Here is a 14696-nt window from a genome sequence, read left to right as displayed (position 1 = left end):
ACAATCTTTACTTTAACTTCTGCTTCTGCTTCTGCTTGTTCTTTGATAATGCGAGTGTGTGTATTGTTGGTTAGCAATTTAAGATAATGACATTCTTACACCACCCACAAGTGTATTAATATTACCACTGACCCTTTTAATATCAAAAAAGAGTGGGGTGATTGTCATCAAGATTTATGATTGGCAGAGGTACGGGAATACCGGTATTGATGAGGTGGTGGTTAACACTTTAGATATCATATGATAAGAGAGATGTCTTAAGAGTTAGCATTGCTCTAAATGGGTTAGGGTTGTTTTGTGGTGAGAGAACTGTACCGTTTCATATTGCATCTGTCTCAACAAACAAACATCGACATTTAAAGTAATAAAGTAAAGGAAATTTAACAAACTATTCAATTTGTCGGAATCTCCTCTCTCCCTCTTTCTCTTTCTCTCTCTCTCTCTCTCTTCTATTCCTTTGAAATATGATAATATATATTATCCTTTTCAATACATTCACAACAAACGATGAATAAAGAATGTGTGGGTGGTTCGACGACCAACCAAAGAACATTCGATTTTTTTCCACTCAGAGTGAACCACGAAACCATCGAACTAAAGTTTCGTGTGATCATTATTCTCAGGAGCAATTGATTGATAATAATACATTACAAGTAGTAATACATACCAATAATGTCATCGTCAACAACATCAACATCAACACCACAAAAAGTAGGTACATACAGATATCTTGAATGAACGAATGAACAAAAGCGAATGAATGAATGAATGAATGATGTTGTTTAAACAACCGTCAGTTCATATGTCATATGATGACTATACAATGAAATGAAATGAAGTGAAGATTAATATCACATATCAAAGTGAATTGTGATTGATTATTAACTATTACTCTTGTTTGTAACATGATATTATTAGGAGATTGTAGTTTTAAAGAGCAATCATCAAGTTAAAGGATTATTCACATTGATCAGAGACAGAGAGACCAAACGTGAAGATTTCATCTTTTACTCTGATCGTTTGATTAGATTGTTGATTGAAGAGGGTCTCAACTGTTTGCCATTCAGCGAAACCAATGTCACCACTCCAACCGGTGCTACTTACAATGGTGTATCATTTGCCTCAAAGATCTGTGGTGTATCGATCGTTCGTGCCGGTGAATCAATGGAAGCTGGTCTTCGTGCCGTTTGCAAGCAAATCAAAATTGGAAAGATCTTGATTCAAAGAGACGAAGAAACTGCCAGACCAAAAGTAACCTATCCTAGAAATCAAATATATATATCTAAAGAAGAAGAAGAAGAGTAATATAACTAATCTCACAATATCTATCTATCTATCTATCTATCTATAGTTATTATATAGCAAGTTACCAGCTGATATTGCCAATAGACATGTATTATTACTTGACCCAATGCTTGCAACTGGTGGTACCGTTGCACAAGCCGTCGAGGTGTTGTTGGAAAGAGGTGTCAAGGAGGAAAACATTATTTTCATCAATTTGGTTGCTGCTCCAGAAGGTATCCGTTTCTTTACCGCTAAATTCCCAAAGGTATCCATTGTCACTGGAGAAATTGACTCTAATCTCAATGACAAGAAATATATTATCCCAGGTATTGGTGATTTTGGTGATAGGTATGTAACAAACAAACAAGAATGATCAATTTGAGAGTTTATGGAAAATATTAACTTTTTTTTTTTTTTTTTTAAATTATAGATACTTTGGAACTGAACATTAAATAACCATTCCATTTGATTAATCAGAGGAATATATTTAAAAATCAAAATAAATAATAATAATAATAATAATTAAAAGACAGGACAATATATACATATGTGATTTGGATTTCAAAAACTATTTAAAAAAAGGTTAGATCTATTTCTATTCTATTTATTTTTTGTTTGGTTTGGGAGGAGTCCAAGTAGTAGTACGATTCATATGATCTAGATAATAAGGACGACCGTAATCATCGATACGACATTCCCAACCAGATGGTAATTGTGGTCTTTGGGAAGGTTGACGGTACTGACTTGGATTACGAATGGTTTTAGTATAGACATCCTTTCTGTGACGACGGAATGTTCTTTGAATTAAAATAGCTGCCTTTTCTTCTTTGGTCTTTTCCCCTCCATTGCTACTACTCATATTACTCTTACTCTTTGAATTCTTTCTAACTGCATCATTGTGAGATGCAAGATTACCATTACTATTATTACTACTACCATGTTGTTGTAATAAAAATGATCCACTCTTTTTCTCGACTGGTGCAGACATGAGAGGATTGGTCCAAGTTGTTTGACGTGTGTTGTGGTTGACATAGTAGGTTCTGCCAAACTGGTCCATCTTGCTCTCCCATCCCTGTGGCAGTTTAATGTCTTGTGGTACAGGGTTGGTGATATCACCGAGTAGTTTTGGTAGTGGTACACCCGAGAAGAAAGGTTGACCGTTTTGTATACCAGTCTCGGTGTGTATACCCTCCAACATTTGAGCCAACTGGGGAATCTCATTAAACTGGATCTTTACAAATAAATCGGCAATCTTTTCATTGTCCATACTAACCAACCATGTATTAATATGTTTTGTATCACCTTCAATAAATGAAAATATATTTTTAATTGGTAACTACAAGAAAATGAAAATAAATCAATGAGTCAGTCCAGTCAATTCCAAACATATCAATATATATATATATATATATATATATATATATATATATATATGTTTATACATACAACCAATTGACCAAGAGTTTTATCTTTAAGTGATTTTTCTTTAAATGTAAAATGTAATTGACTGTCTACCAAATCCTTGAGTGAAATGATTTGACTGATTGGTGGTAGATTCATCCAAGTTGGACATAATGATCCTTCTATTTTTGGTGATGAATTTATATGATTATTACTAAATAAATAATAATAATAATAATATTAATAAAATGTTTCTTTGTTTCTTTTTCTATTTTATCCATACTTTAAAGAATACTCCAAATAATTTGTACAATCAGAACTACCAGAAGTAATTGATTTATGGAGATTTGTGATTGCAATATGATCGACATTGATTCGAATACGTGATACATGTACCATTTGTAATTTGAATCTAGCTCTACCAACACCCATCGATGCTTTTGTCAGTAGTATATCATGATCGATTGGACCGGTTGCCAGAGTATAGAGATCTACCAACACTGATCCAACCAATGAATCAGCAGACAATGATTTCTTTTTATACAGATTCAACTTGAAATGTTTCATATTCAACTTGTGTATATACTTTGTTTCATATTGAAAATCAAATCTTTGACTCCATGCTGCTTTTCCCTCTATATAAATCAATATTGACATGTATATTAGAAACTGTTTCTCTCTTCTTCTTCTCTCTCTCTCTCTCTTTGTCTCTTACCTTTTGTTGAAGTAGTTATATCAGTTTTCATTTGTTTGAAACCATCAAAATCGAGTGTAGCGTATAGATTTCTATTCTTTCGAGTATGACTAACCGATAGATGAGAGATAACTACATTAAAGTCATCTTTTGTAATAGATGCCATATCGAGAGAGATTTGAGAGAGATATATAGATAGATAGTATGGTACAAAAGAATGAATGAATGAGATGAATGAATAAAATTACAGATATATGATACAATAGAATAGAAAAGGCGGGAAAGGATGAATGTTAAGGGTTAATGAATGAATGTAAGCTCTGAGAGTTATAGTGCAAACAAGAACAAAAAAGACAAGAGGTTTGCTGATCGGTTTGAACGAAATTCGTGTTTTTTACATGGTTTTGTATCTCGATCTCGATTACTTTTTTTGATGACCACAATAAAAAGCAATAGTTTTGTGAAACCCCCATTTTTTGTAACTTATCAGCATTTTTAGATTCATCTATACTTTTATACTTTTTAGTTTTTATATATATATAAATTCCCCTTTTTCTTATTTTTTTTTAAAGATAAGAGAAAAGAGGGAAGGGAGGTTTTTATTACCGTATTGTATTATTATTATTTAATATAGGAGGGTTTATAAATGGAATTAGGATAATGGGTATTGGTTTCTATTTTGGTTCATCTGTTGATTATTTTGTGGAAAAGATTGGAAATGTGGCATGTATTGGGCTGGTTGTTGGTTGTAATAGTTATTTTGTTGTTGTTGTTGTTGTTGTTGTTGTTGATCATTTCCACGAGAGTATTGGTTCTTTTGGTTATTGTATTGAGAGGTAATGTCACCTTGTTGTTGTTGTTGTGGTTGAGTGTTTGGGTTAGTTGAGTGTTGGTTGTTTTGTTGTTGGAATTGCTTTGAACCAGTTGGAGATCCAGTGGCAGAGATCTTGGATTGGTCGACACCAGAAGATGGGAAGTACGAGTTGTAACCTGGGTAGGCAGACTTAAAGTCTTGTTCATCGGGGTAACCTTGGTTTTGACCTGGGTGTGATGGGTAACGACTCATGTTCATGTATGGCTTTGGTGGGTAGCCGTATGGAAGGAATTGAGTGTTTTGGTTGGGGTATGGGCTGTATTGCGAGTAGCCGCCATAATAGTAACCACCGTACGGTTGGAAGTGGGATTGTGGGAGTGGTGGGGATTGTGAAGATGGGTGTTGGTTGGCGCCAGCTTGTTGTTGTGGCTCTTGTCCCTGTTGTTGTTGAACTTGTTGTTGTTGCACTTGTTGTTGTTGGTTATGGAACTTGTTGGTATTATCATTGGATCCACGGAATGATTGGTTGGTGTTTTGTTGACGACCAGCAAACTTGTTTGGTTGTTGTTGTTGTGGTTGTTGTGGTTGTTGTGGAGTTTGGTTGTCGGCAACTGGAGAGGTGGTACGGTTGTATGCGTTTTGTTGCGAGTAGGATTGCTCGTAGAATTGTTGACGGGCACCAAACTCGTCAAACCATTGCATTGGCATCATGTATGGGTATTGGGCATAGGCAGACATGTGTTGGAGATCAGACTCTGGCATCATGTGTTGTGGATCCATCGATGGCATGGTTTGGAATGCTTGGTATTGGTTCATGTTGTGTTGTTGGTTGACTGGCGATTGCTTGTGGACTTGTTGGTGTTGTACGTGTTGCACTGGAGCAGCTTGTTGGACAGGAGCAGTTTGAACTGGAGCAGCTTGGACTGGAGCAGTTTGCACTGGAGCAGCTTGTTGGACTGGAGCAGCTTGTACTACTGGAGCCGACTCGATGGTGCTCTTGCCAAATTGGACGTCAAAGCTCGAGGTTGGGTCAAAGTTGAGGGCGTCTGGCATGGCAACTGGGTTGACTTGCTTGGTTGGGTGTCCGATTGGTTGACGAGCTGGGTTGGTGAGAGGCGAGTTGGATGGTGACTCTTTTGGCTTCCATGCATGGGTAGAACCTGGCTTTTGACCAAAGTTGGTACGTTGTTGGGTTGGTTGAGCTTGAGCAGAAGCAGCAACAACTGGAGCAGTTGGTTGTTGTTGTTGTACTGGAGCTGGAGCAGAGACAACGGCTGGTTGTTGTTGTTGGACTGGAGCGGCAACGGCTGGAGTGGCAACGACTGGAGTTGGTTGTTGGACAGCAACTGGAGCTGGAGCTGGAGCAGCAACGACTGGAGCAGCGACAACAGCTGGTTGAACTGGGGTGGGCTCTGGGTCGAGTGGGATTGGGTTGGCGGCAGCTGCAGATGGGGTGGCGGCTGGCTTGGCATTTTGCTTGTTTTGAGCAGCAGAGATCATGGCTGCATAGGATGTGCCGGTAGAGGCAGGGGTGGCGGTGATGGCGGTGGTAGTGGTGGCGGTGGCAGGGGTGGCGGTATTGTTGTTGGTGGTGGCGGCAGAGGTGGTGGATGGAGCAACAGATGAAGAAGAGGCAGTGGTGGCAGCGGAAGAAGAAGTGGTGGTGGATGGAGCAACGGATGGGGTTGGGGTGGCGACGGCAGTGACGACCTCCTTTTGTTGATGCTGCTTTTGTTGGGTGGCAAGCTCGCGCTCCTTGATCTGAGCCAAAATTTGACTCATGGTCATGCCACCAGTCTTGGTGGAGGAAATGGTTGGGTGAACCAAATCGACAGGGATGCTATTTGTGCTCGAGGTTGAAGGAGCAGCCGCAGAAGAGGATGATTGTGATGATGAAGCAGAGGATGAGGATGAGGATGAGGTTGGTGGAGCGGCAACGACTGCTGGAGCGGCTGGTGATGAAGCAGCCAATGGCTCGTCTTGCAATGGAATTGCGGTAGATTGGGATTGTTCTCTTTGTGCACCAAATGTGTGTGGTCTTCTTGAAATATGATCTTGTTGTTTGTTATATCCATTAGTCTTTAAGTTTTTGTCTCTATTGTCTCTATTGTTGACATTGTTGTTGTCTCTATTGTTGTTATCTCTGTTATTGTTGTTGTTGTTATCTCTGTTAATGTTATTGTTATATTCCTTCTTTGGACGATCACCACGATCATTCTTTTCACCTTCTATTAAATCAACAAAACAAAAATTACAATATTGTTAGAGATACATAATACAAATCTAAAAATAAATAATATTAACTCATTTACATACCTCTAAACTCCTTCTTTGGCTTGCCTGTTTGTAAACCTCTTTCTACCGACTTTTGTCCTTCTTCTTTCTTACTCTTATTTCCGTCATTCTAAATTTTAAATAGATTACATATATATATATTAGCATCTTATTATTGTTCTCCTTGTATATCTTTATAATTTCTCTCGCATTGTTTGTTGTTGATCACATGTCATATTTATCATACTTACTCTTCTCTTGACTTCAGTCCACTTTTGCTCTGGCTTGATAAGTTCTTCAAGAATCAAGGTGATGGTTCTATCAAGATTAAAACTATTTTGTTCCAATGCAGTTTTGATATCGTCATCGTCTCTCCAAGTGGTCACCTCTTTGATAGTCTTGATCATATCTTGGAGGTTGAACTTTGTATCTTGAGTATTGTTGTTATCTGCTGGGCTAGAGCCTCCACCACTGACCTGTGTCTTCTTACCGCCACCACCACTTGCTGCCGATGTGGTGGATTGTTTCTTAGTGCTGCTGTTTTCCTTTACCATTTTGTATCTCTATATATGTTGATATACTATTATATATTGTTTCAATAAAAAAAAAAGTATTTATATAATATTAATATAATATAAAAGATAGATATATGTAGAATTGTATAGTGTGTTTGTATAGTTGTTTGTTGTTGTTGATAGAGTCAGTTTGAGTGCGAGAGAGAGGATTGGGAACCTGCAACACGTGAACGTCAAAAAAATTAAAAAAAAAAAAAAAAAAGGAAAGTTGACAGTTGGCGTTGATCGAAGTTCGACGACGACACTTGCACAATACAGCACAAAAGCAAAGCGCAAGATTATAAACCACTTCTTATTTTCTCAAGTTCAATGAATGTATGCATATCCTAGGTCTACCAATCCAAACTAATAATGAAATGAATGATGAATGATGAACGATAACACCCTTAACTTCACACAACAAATTCACGACAAAAAACATATTACACCGTCACATGACATGCACTCTACAACTACACTAAACGAGGTATTGGTCATTTGCTGTGATGACCTTTTTCTGTTTGTCTCGTCTACAAAAGGTCATACTAGTATGTATGGCATGTGTGTGTTGGTAGCTAGTATGATTATATCTATTGATTTGTTTCAAAGAGATGATAGATATATCTTTTTGTTTATCTTGTAAAGTATTATTGAAATTTCAACAAACAAAAAAGGGTTATAAAACCAAACTACTGGTCTTTTTTTTATACCAATTTGATGATAAATAGTAGTCTTGTATATTTATAGATTATGTTTTTGAGTTGTTTGTTACTATCGTAGTAATAGTCAAAGTAGTGTGATGTCCTCTTCCTCTTCTTCTTCTTCTTCTTCTCTGCATCCTTTTCTTACTTTTTGTAGTGTTGCTAATATATACCCTACTCTAAATAGATAGATTTATATATATAAAATTTAGTTTGAATTTTTAATAAAGTGAAATTTGTTCGTTTTGTGAACACCCCCTTTTCGAAATTAAATAAAAAAAAAATAAAAATAAAAAAAACTACTGGCCAACTCACTTGTTTGTAGTTTCACTCTTTTTATTATCGACTCTCTCTCGCTCTCTTTTTTGTTACAAAAATCATATATACATATATGAACATTTATATTAGTAATATGTTGATGGTTGGTCAAAGATAGATAGATAGATAGATAGATATTCATATTTTCTTTGTTGTTCAATGAACGTTAAGGAATGTTGTGATGATTAAACAAGATATCTGTCCATGTTGCTATCAAGAACAAATCGATCAAGACAAACATAAAAGTAAAGAAGAAGTAAGGGGCCAATGTTCTTGTTCTTGTTTTATTTACCATCCAATGCTTTGTCATCTTTCATTTTAAATTCCAAAGGAATTGGATGATAAGCGAGAACAAAAGATGACCAAGCATTGCATGGTAAGTATAACAAGAAGAACATTGGATGATGACGATATATTAAACTCATCAAATACAAGAGGCAAAGAATCATTTTTTAAGGAAATATTATTATTGATTTATTTTAAAAAAGGAATGATTCTCTATTGTTTTTGGAATAGAAGAATAATTTAACAAATAACATCACTAGCAGCAAGGAGAAAGAAGAAGGAATGAAGAAGGGAGGGGCACCGGAATCGATTGGTGATATTTACAAAAATACGATTGGTTGGTGGGGTGGACAGGATTGATTGGCAAACTACTACTACTGCTAATACTAAAACACACTACTGCTATTGATGTTATTTTGTGCACAAATGACATCTTTAGAGAGCATTGAGGGAGAGGTGGTCGACATCGAGTACGACGAGATTAAGGGCATTCAAGTGGAGGTTATCAACACACAAGTTGACAAGTGAGGCAGACTTGATGGCAGATTGACCAGTCATGATGGAGTTGCTGTTGAATGATTGGTTTTGGACGGATGAGGCCTTGAATGAACCGAGTTGAGAGATTGATTCTAGAATGGGTGGAAAAGAGAAAAAGAAAAAAGAAAGGAAATTAAATATTAATATTGGCAATTGGGAATAGTCTTGTTGTTGGTTTTGTTTGTTTTGTTGTTGAATAGAATGATAATTACTTAAGATGGACATTTTAAAAGGGTAGTTGGTACAGAAAAGTAATGATACTGTTAATTATTATTGAGAAGAGACAAGTTGATTTGAATGATTTGAAATAGTCAAAACTTGCTTGTTTAAATAGTCTTGGGTTCTGTCTGTAAATCCATCAAAATTGACCAAGAGTAGTAGCAAAACTTTTTCTAGACGGACGAGGAGGACTATAGTGCATGTTGGTTTCACCCCCTCCCCATTAGATGGATGACTATTCCATAAATATGATTGGCTTACCATCGGACATGTCAGCAAACAGCAAATAGCAAGCACTGTTAGTGGTGGTGGTGGTATTGGTCATCTATCCATCTATTGCATCATCCCTATTTGGTGAGCAAGAGGGAGGTATGAGTTGGTCCACCAACAAGACAAAAGTGGGTGGGTTGGTGGGTCGCGCTTCTACTACTACTACTACTACTCGTAATAAATCACTGTCTGGGATTGGAATCAATTTAAATTATTCCCAAACTACAATCCATCTAAATTAATCATCATCCAGATGTATATTATAAAATGATATATTTATCTTTTTTTTCTATTTTCCATCTATTCGTCCATGGACAAGATGGTAGGGTAGGAGTGAATAATCTAATCATCCAATCATTTGGTCGGTGTTACTACTATAATATATATATATTGTATTGTGAGTCAGTCAGTCACCACCCCCCATTATCCACCTTTTTTTCCATTTCCAAGTCTAGTAGAAAGATTTGAGGGATGGTACCATATTAAAATACGGTTGAAAAAACGACCGTATTATAATAACAATAAATACAATTAAAGGAATATTAATTAAAAAAAGAGGGTATACACTAGCATTAACGGTGTAGCAGTTGGTTAGCAATATACATTATTAATTACCCATCAAATCAATCAATCAATCAATCAACCAATAACACGCACACGTATACAATACACGCACACACACACACACACACACACATCTAAAATACGTATATACGTTGGCGATGAGAATAAGATGTATCTTTGATTGAGAATTCGACGAATGTATAAAATAGAGAATGCAAAGAGATCCATTCATCCATCCATCCATCTTGTCTCTATACCATACCCCACACATATTATCCAGTTGGAATACAGGCAATGCAGATTTAAATTAAATTCCACACTAATAACAACAAAAAGAGCGTGGGAGAGAGAGAGAAAGTTGATTGACGTCATTTCCAAAAACAGCTGCTTGGATACTATATAGTAACAAACAAGTTTTCAATCAAAAGGGTGTTGGAGGTGGTGGTGGATAAAGGGGGTGGGAGGGTGGGGAAAAGGGGGCACAAGAGATGGATTGATGGGTATTATCATAATTAATTAAAATCTATTGAAATCGATTTTCCGTATTGTGTTGTGTGTTTAGTGTATGTGTGTGAGGGTGATTACAATTGGATAGAAAGTATACTTTGCGCGTATTTAGTCATCCAAGTTCTCAATTCCAATTCCATCAGTATCGTGTGCTACCATCCATCCATCCATCCATCAATCCAAATTCGATAGAGTCATGATTTTTAAAAATATACATCTCTCTCTCTCCTCTTTCCTCATCCTCGTGTTCCAATACCCACATGATTAAATTAGGTGATTTATTCAACCTCCAACCATTCTACCTAGAAGTACTGCCAAATGCGTTGTTGATGATCATCACGATGATCGCGTGCGCATATACAAATGATAAAAACATACTACGACTACTTACTTTTGTGATTACACATCCTGTCTTTGGGTTGTTGATGAATTTACCCATCAACATCAATCCTTTACATCTTTCATATTATATTTATATATCAATTGCTCTTTCTAAAAATAGATATCTACCAATATATGCTTTTGAGAGAGAGCGAGAAATAGTTTACTTTCTCTTCTCTCTATTGATCATTTTTAACTCTTGAGTATTTCTTTCCAACTATAGTTAGTTGTAGGTATTTCCTCTTTGATTAATCTTTCTATTACAAAGTAGGTTAAACTGATCAATCCCAACAACATTATTGACCTTAAAACTAATTTGGATTAAATTAATTAAATTTTCAATGGTTCAAAATATCTAGAGGAGAATAATGATCGATTGAAGGATTCTTATTCACTCAGATATCTTTTAGTATACTAGTCATTATTATTATTATAGCCAACAACATGAAGTTTATAGTATCATCATCATTGTTACTGTTGTTACTTGTCAGTTGCATTCAAGCTCTTGTTCACTTTGTACCATTCCAACCACAAGTATGTATCTAGTTGTTACTACACATATAGAGATAGCACACGATCGATGATACACATCTAACAATACATATATGTATGTTATATAGGACACTGAGTGTAGCGTAATTAGTGGATTTGGATTTGGAATAGAATCGGATACATGTGCAGGCAACGCTGACTTGGCCGATATCCCAGGCAGCTATTTCGGAAGAACATGGAACTCTACTGCCGTCATGTTGTACACGTACATCGATGTGTTGTGGAAGGCTGATTGCTCGGGCAACCCAACCAGCCAGTTTGTATACAACTTTGGGGACTGTACCTACGATTCCGCGGAAGGCAAGTATGACGAGACCGACTGGAGATACATCGCACTCAACGAGACTGTGCTCCCCAAGATCCCCTCCAACTCGATCTACTACCAAGTGTACGACAAGAAGTGCAAGAATGTCGAAAGCTACTATTACATCACCAACGGCACTGTCATTGGTCCCAACACTGATATCCCAATGCTCTACTACTGCGACCACAACGATCAACCACAACAATACAGTTGCTATGAAAAGCATTGCAACACCTACTCTTTGGCAAGCACATGTGGTAATGGTAATGGTTTAATCACTGTCTCTTGTTCACCATAATCAACAACAGCAACATATTTACAACAATAACAATAACAATAATAATAATAATTTAAATTATAAACAACCCAACCATTTTTAATCCCATCCTCATGGATGGAACATATTATCAGAGATATGACCAAAGAATTCCTATCATTCACTGGGGTAGTGTCTTAGGGGGGGGACATGTGAATAATATTAAACTATACTTTCTTTACTTTTTCTTTTTTTTTGTATGTATTATTTTATATGTATTATTATTTATTTATTTATTTATTATTGTTGCTGTACTTATTCGTCTATTGGAATACTACCATTATGTAAAAGTTGTTTATTATTATTATAAATACTCGAGTAGGAGAGAGTTGGAGACTCTGGTCGAGGAGGAGGAGGAGGAGATAAAATGGGAATGTTCTCATTGTCATGGTCTGTTGCTGTATAAAGACAACTCCTACCTTTACTATTATTATTATTATGTCTGTACCCCACTTTAAATATAACTGCAATGATAAATATCAGCCCAACCACCATGACAATAATAACAATCTTTGTATTATCAGAACTATTACTGTCATCCTCTGTATCACTATTATTACCTCCAGGTATTGTGCTGCCATCGCTGCTACTACTACTATTTCTAGCCGGACAACTTGTCCCTCCAATGACACACGTTGATGATGGACCATTGGCTTGGTAAGTACATCCAAAGTTATCATACTCTAACCCATTGCTAGCGGTATTCAAGATGATCTGATTACCAGTGTCCAAGAGAACCGATGAATACAAACAGGTGATAGATCCACCATCTAGAGACGCTCGGTTTTGTTGTATCGAAGTATTGGATAGAACCAAAGTGGAGCCAGCCACGAGAGCAATGGCGCCACTTTCCGTGGCCGAGTTTGCAAATACCATCGAACTCGTAATATTGATGAGTGACGATTCGGCATAGATTCCACCTCCAAAGAACCTGGCGACATTATTGAGAATCGATACTCTGTCGAGATTAATAGTGGCATGTGACGCCGTGATGGCTCCACCATTGGCCGTTGCGCTATTATTCTGCATCACAGTCCCATTCATTGACAATACGATCTGACTATTGGCACTGATAATATTTGGTCCCGTGTTTTGGACAAAGAAAGATTGGTCAATGACAGCGTCATTCTTAAGGTTGAAATAGCCCAACAGACTGATCGTAGAAAAAGTCTGATTATTCTGGATAAACTCGGAACTAGATATAAAGGTGCTGATGCCCCGGCCATACACTACATAGCCACAAGTGTTTCCAACAAACTTGGTACTAGTCATGTTCAATGCCAAGTTTGACAAACTTAACACCTCCTGACAAGTGTTGTTGGCAAAATAGTTGCCTTGTAGTGTGACATCGCCCCCGCTCACATATACCAGAGAGGGTGCCGTATCCCCCGATGTCATGTTGATATCGGTCATCTCGGTATTGGTGATTGTCGATGTGCTGTACAATACGTCGATCAAGTAGTTGGGATGATGTGAAGTGATGTTGTTTAACGTGCAACCAGTGATAGTGACCACTTGCGCCCATATGTATATAAGACTTGCATCACCAAGGTAAATGTTTTCAAACGTGCAACTCTCCAATCCAAGATAGCTGGCTGCGATGAACGTATGGGACTCATACACTATTAACCGGGAAAACGTTTGGGTTGCCAACGAACCACTAAAAGTGATACCGACCAAGCTCAGGCCAGAGCTACTGGTAAGTGTGGCAAACCATGGCAACTCTGCAAACGGGCCAATATCAATCACCACCTTGTCAGATAGTGACTGTGTTGTAATGGTGACCAATCTTTGTTCAATGGTTAAATTACCATTCCTCGGACTACTATAAATAGTTGGTGCTGTTGATCCAGCAGCAGTCGTGTTTACCGTTAACAAAATAATAGTCACTTGGAAATCAATCAACTCTTGATGTGAATATGTTTGTGCCATCGGTTGTTGATAGAATGAATCCAAAGCACTTTGTATATCACTACATGTATTTAATAGATCAAACCCACAACAACATGTACCATTATTATTATTACTATTACTACTGTTATTGTTTGATACATAAAAATTGGTTACTAGAGTATTGTTATTGGTTGATGATGATGATGATGAAGATGAAGATGAAGATATAAAAGTAGTGGTGGTACAAGTTGCTATCATAAATGATTGATAGAGAACTAGAAAGAATATATATAGTACAACTCCTCTTCTCATCAACGGGTGTAACATCAGTCATGATCATTAAATTTTGAAGACAGAGAGAGTTATAAGTTATATATAAAGTGTTAAAATAAATAATAGAAAGATAGAGGTAGATAGATCGATAAAGATTCTTGAATCTTTAAAGAGAGCGACATTGTTGAATTGTTATGATATTATTATACTAGTGAATTCGGCAATAACAAAGAGTGATCGAAAAGACTACGTAAGCATTTCCGATCAGAAAAATCTTTTGACAAAGAACTTAAATTAAATCCCCCTGGTTACTTTAGCTTAATTTAATTTATTTGTTTAAAAACTTTAACAGAGATATCTCTTATCAACTTGTGTGTGTGTATACATAAACATGTATACAAATCAATAAATATTTATTAATTAATTATTTTTCCATTTTTAAATACACAACCACACTCTCTTCTCTCTCATTTTATTTTTTTGAAAAGAGATAATAATGTTATTATGTATCTATTTGTTTTCAAAGCAGCAGTAGTAGTAGTAGTAGATTATTAT

General features: G+C 36.6%; 5 protein-coding genes across 5 annotated transcripts; 1 reads left to right on the top strand and 4 right to left on the bottom strand.

The window, feature by feature from the left end:
• Positions 1-672: 672 nt before the first annotated feature.
• Positions 673-1736, top strand: uprt (uracil phosphoribosyltransferase; the record flags this gene model as incomplete). The annotated part of the gene is made up of 4 exons (XM_004355142.1): positions 673-711; positions 919-1301; positions 1363-1632; positions 1715-1736. 4 exons carry the CDS (start codon positions 673-675, stop codon positions 1734-1736), a joined length of 714 nt encoding a protein of 237 aa, XP_004355194.1.
• A 152-nt stretch (positions 1737-1888) lies between these two features.
• Positions 1889-3545, bottom strand: dwwA (WW domain-containing protein; the record flags this gene model as incomplete). Its single annotated transcript, XM_004355141.1, has 4 exons — positions 1889-2620; positions 2731-2899; positions 2969-3320; positions 3401-3545. The coding sequence occupies 4 exons, from the start codon at positions 3543-3545 to the stop codon at positions 1889-1891; spliced, it is 1398 nt and encodes a 465-aa protein (XP_004355193.1).
• A 486-nt stretch (positions 3546-4031) lies between these two features.
• DFA_07696 (ubiquitin system component Cue domain containing protein) lies at positions 4032-7021 on the bottom strand (the record flags this gene model as incomplete). The annotated part of the gene is made up of 3 exons (XM_004355140.1): positions 4032-6421; positions 6510-6597; positions 6719-7021. 3 exons carry the CDS (start codon positions 7019-7021, stop codon positions 4032-4034), a joined length of 2781 nt encoding a protein of 926 aa, XP_004355192.1.
• A 327-nt stretch (positions 7022-7348) lies between these two features.
• On the bottom strand, positions 7349-8489 carry DFA_07695 (uncharacterized protein; the record flags this gene model as incomplete). Its single annotated transcript, XM_004355139.1, has 3 exons — positions 7349-7387; positions 7871-7899; positions 8333-8489. The coding sequence occupies 3 exons, from the start codon at positions 8487-8489 to the stop codon at positions 7349-7351; spliced, it is 225 nt and encodes a 74-aa protein (XP_004355191.1).
• A 271-nt stretch (positions 8490-8760) lies between these two features.
• DFA_07694 (putative membrane-anchored extracellular protein) lies at positions 8761-14612 on the bottom strand (the record flags this gene model as incomplete). Its single annotated transcript, XM_004355138.1, has 7 exons — positions 8761-8954; positions 10801-10880; positions 10971-11020; positions 11391-11872; positions 12395-13103; positions 13344-14143; positions 14588-14612. 7 exons carry the CDS (start codon positions 14610-14612, stop codon positions 8761-8763), a joined length of 2340 nt encoding a protein of 779 aa, XP_004355190.1.
• Positions 14613-14696: the final 84 nt, after the last annotated feature.

The sequence above is a fragment of the Cavenderia fasciculata genome (assembly GCF_000203815.1).
Source record: "Cavenderia fasciculata unplaced genomic scaffold Scf_ET2XIPL01COFD4-5, whole genome shotgun sequence".
Lineage (NCBI taxonomy): Eukaryota > Evosea > Eumycetozoa > Acytosteliales > Cavenderiaceae > Cavenderia > Cavenderia fasciculata.
Note: the sequence above shows the minus strand (reverse complement) of the source record. Positions and strands in the feature narration are given on the sequence as shown.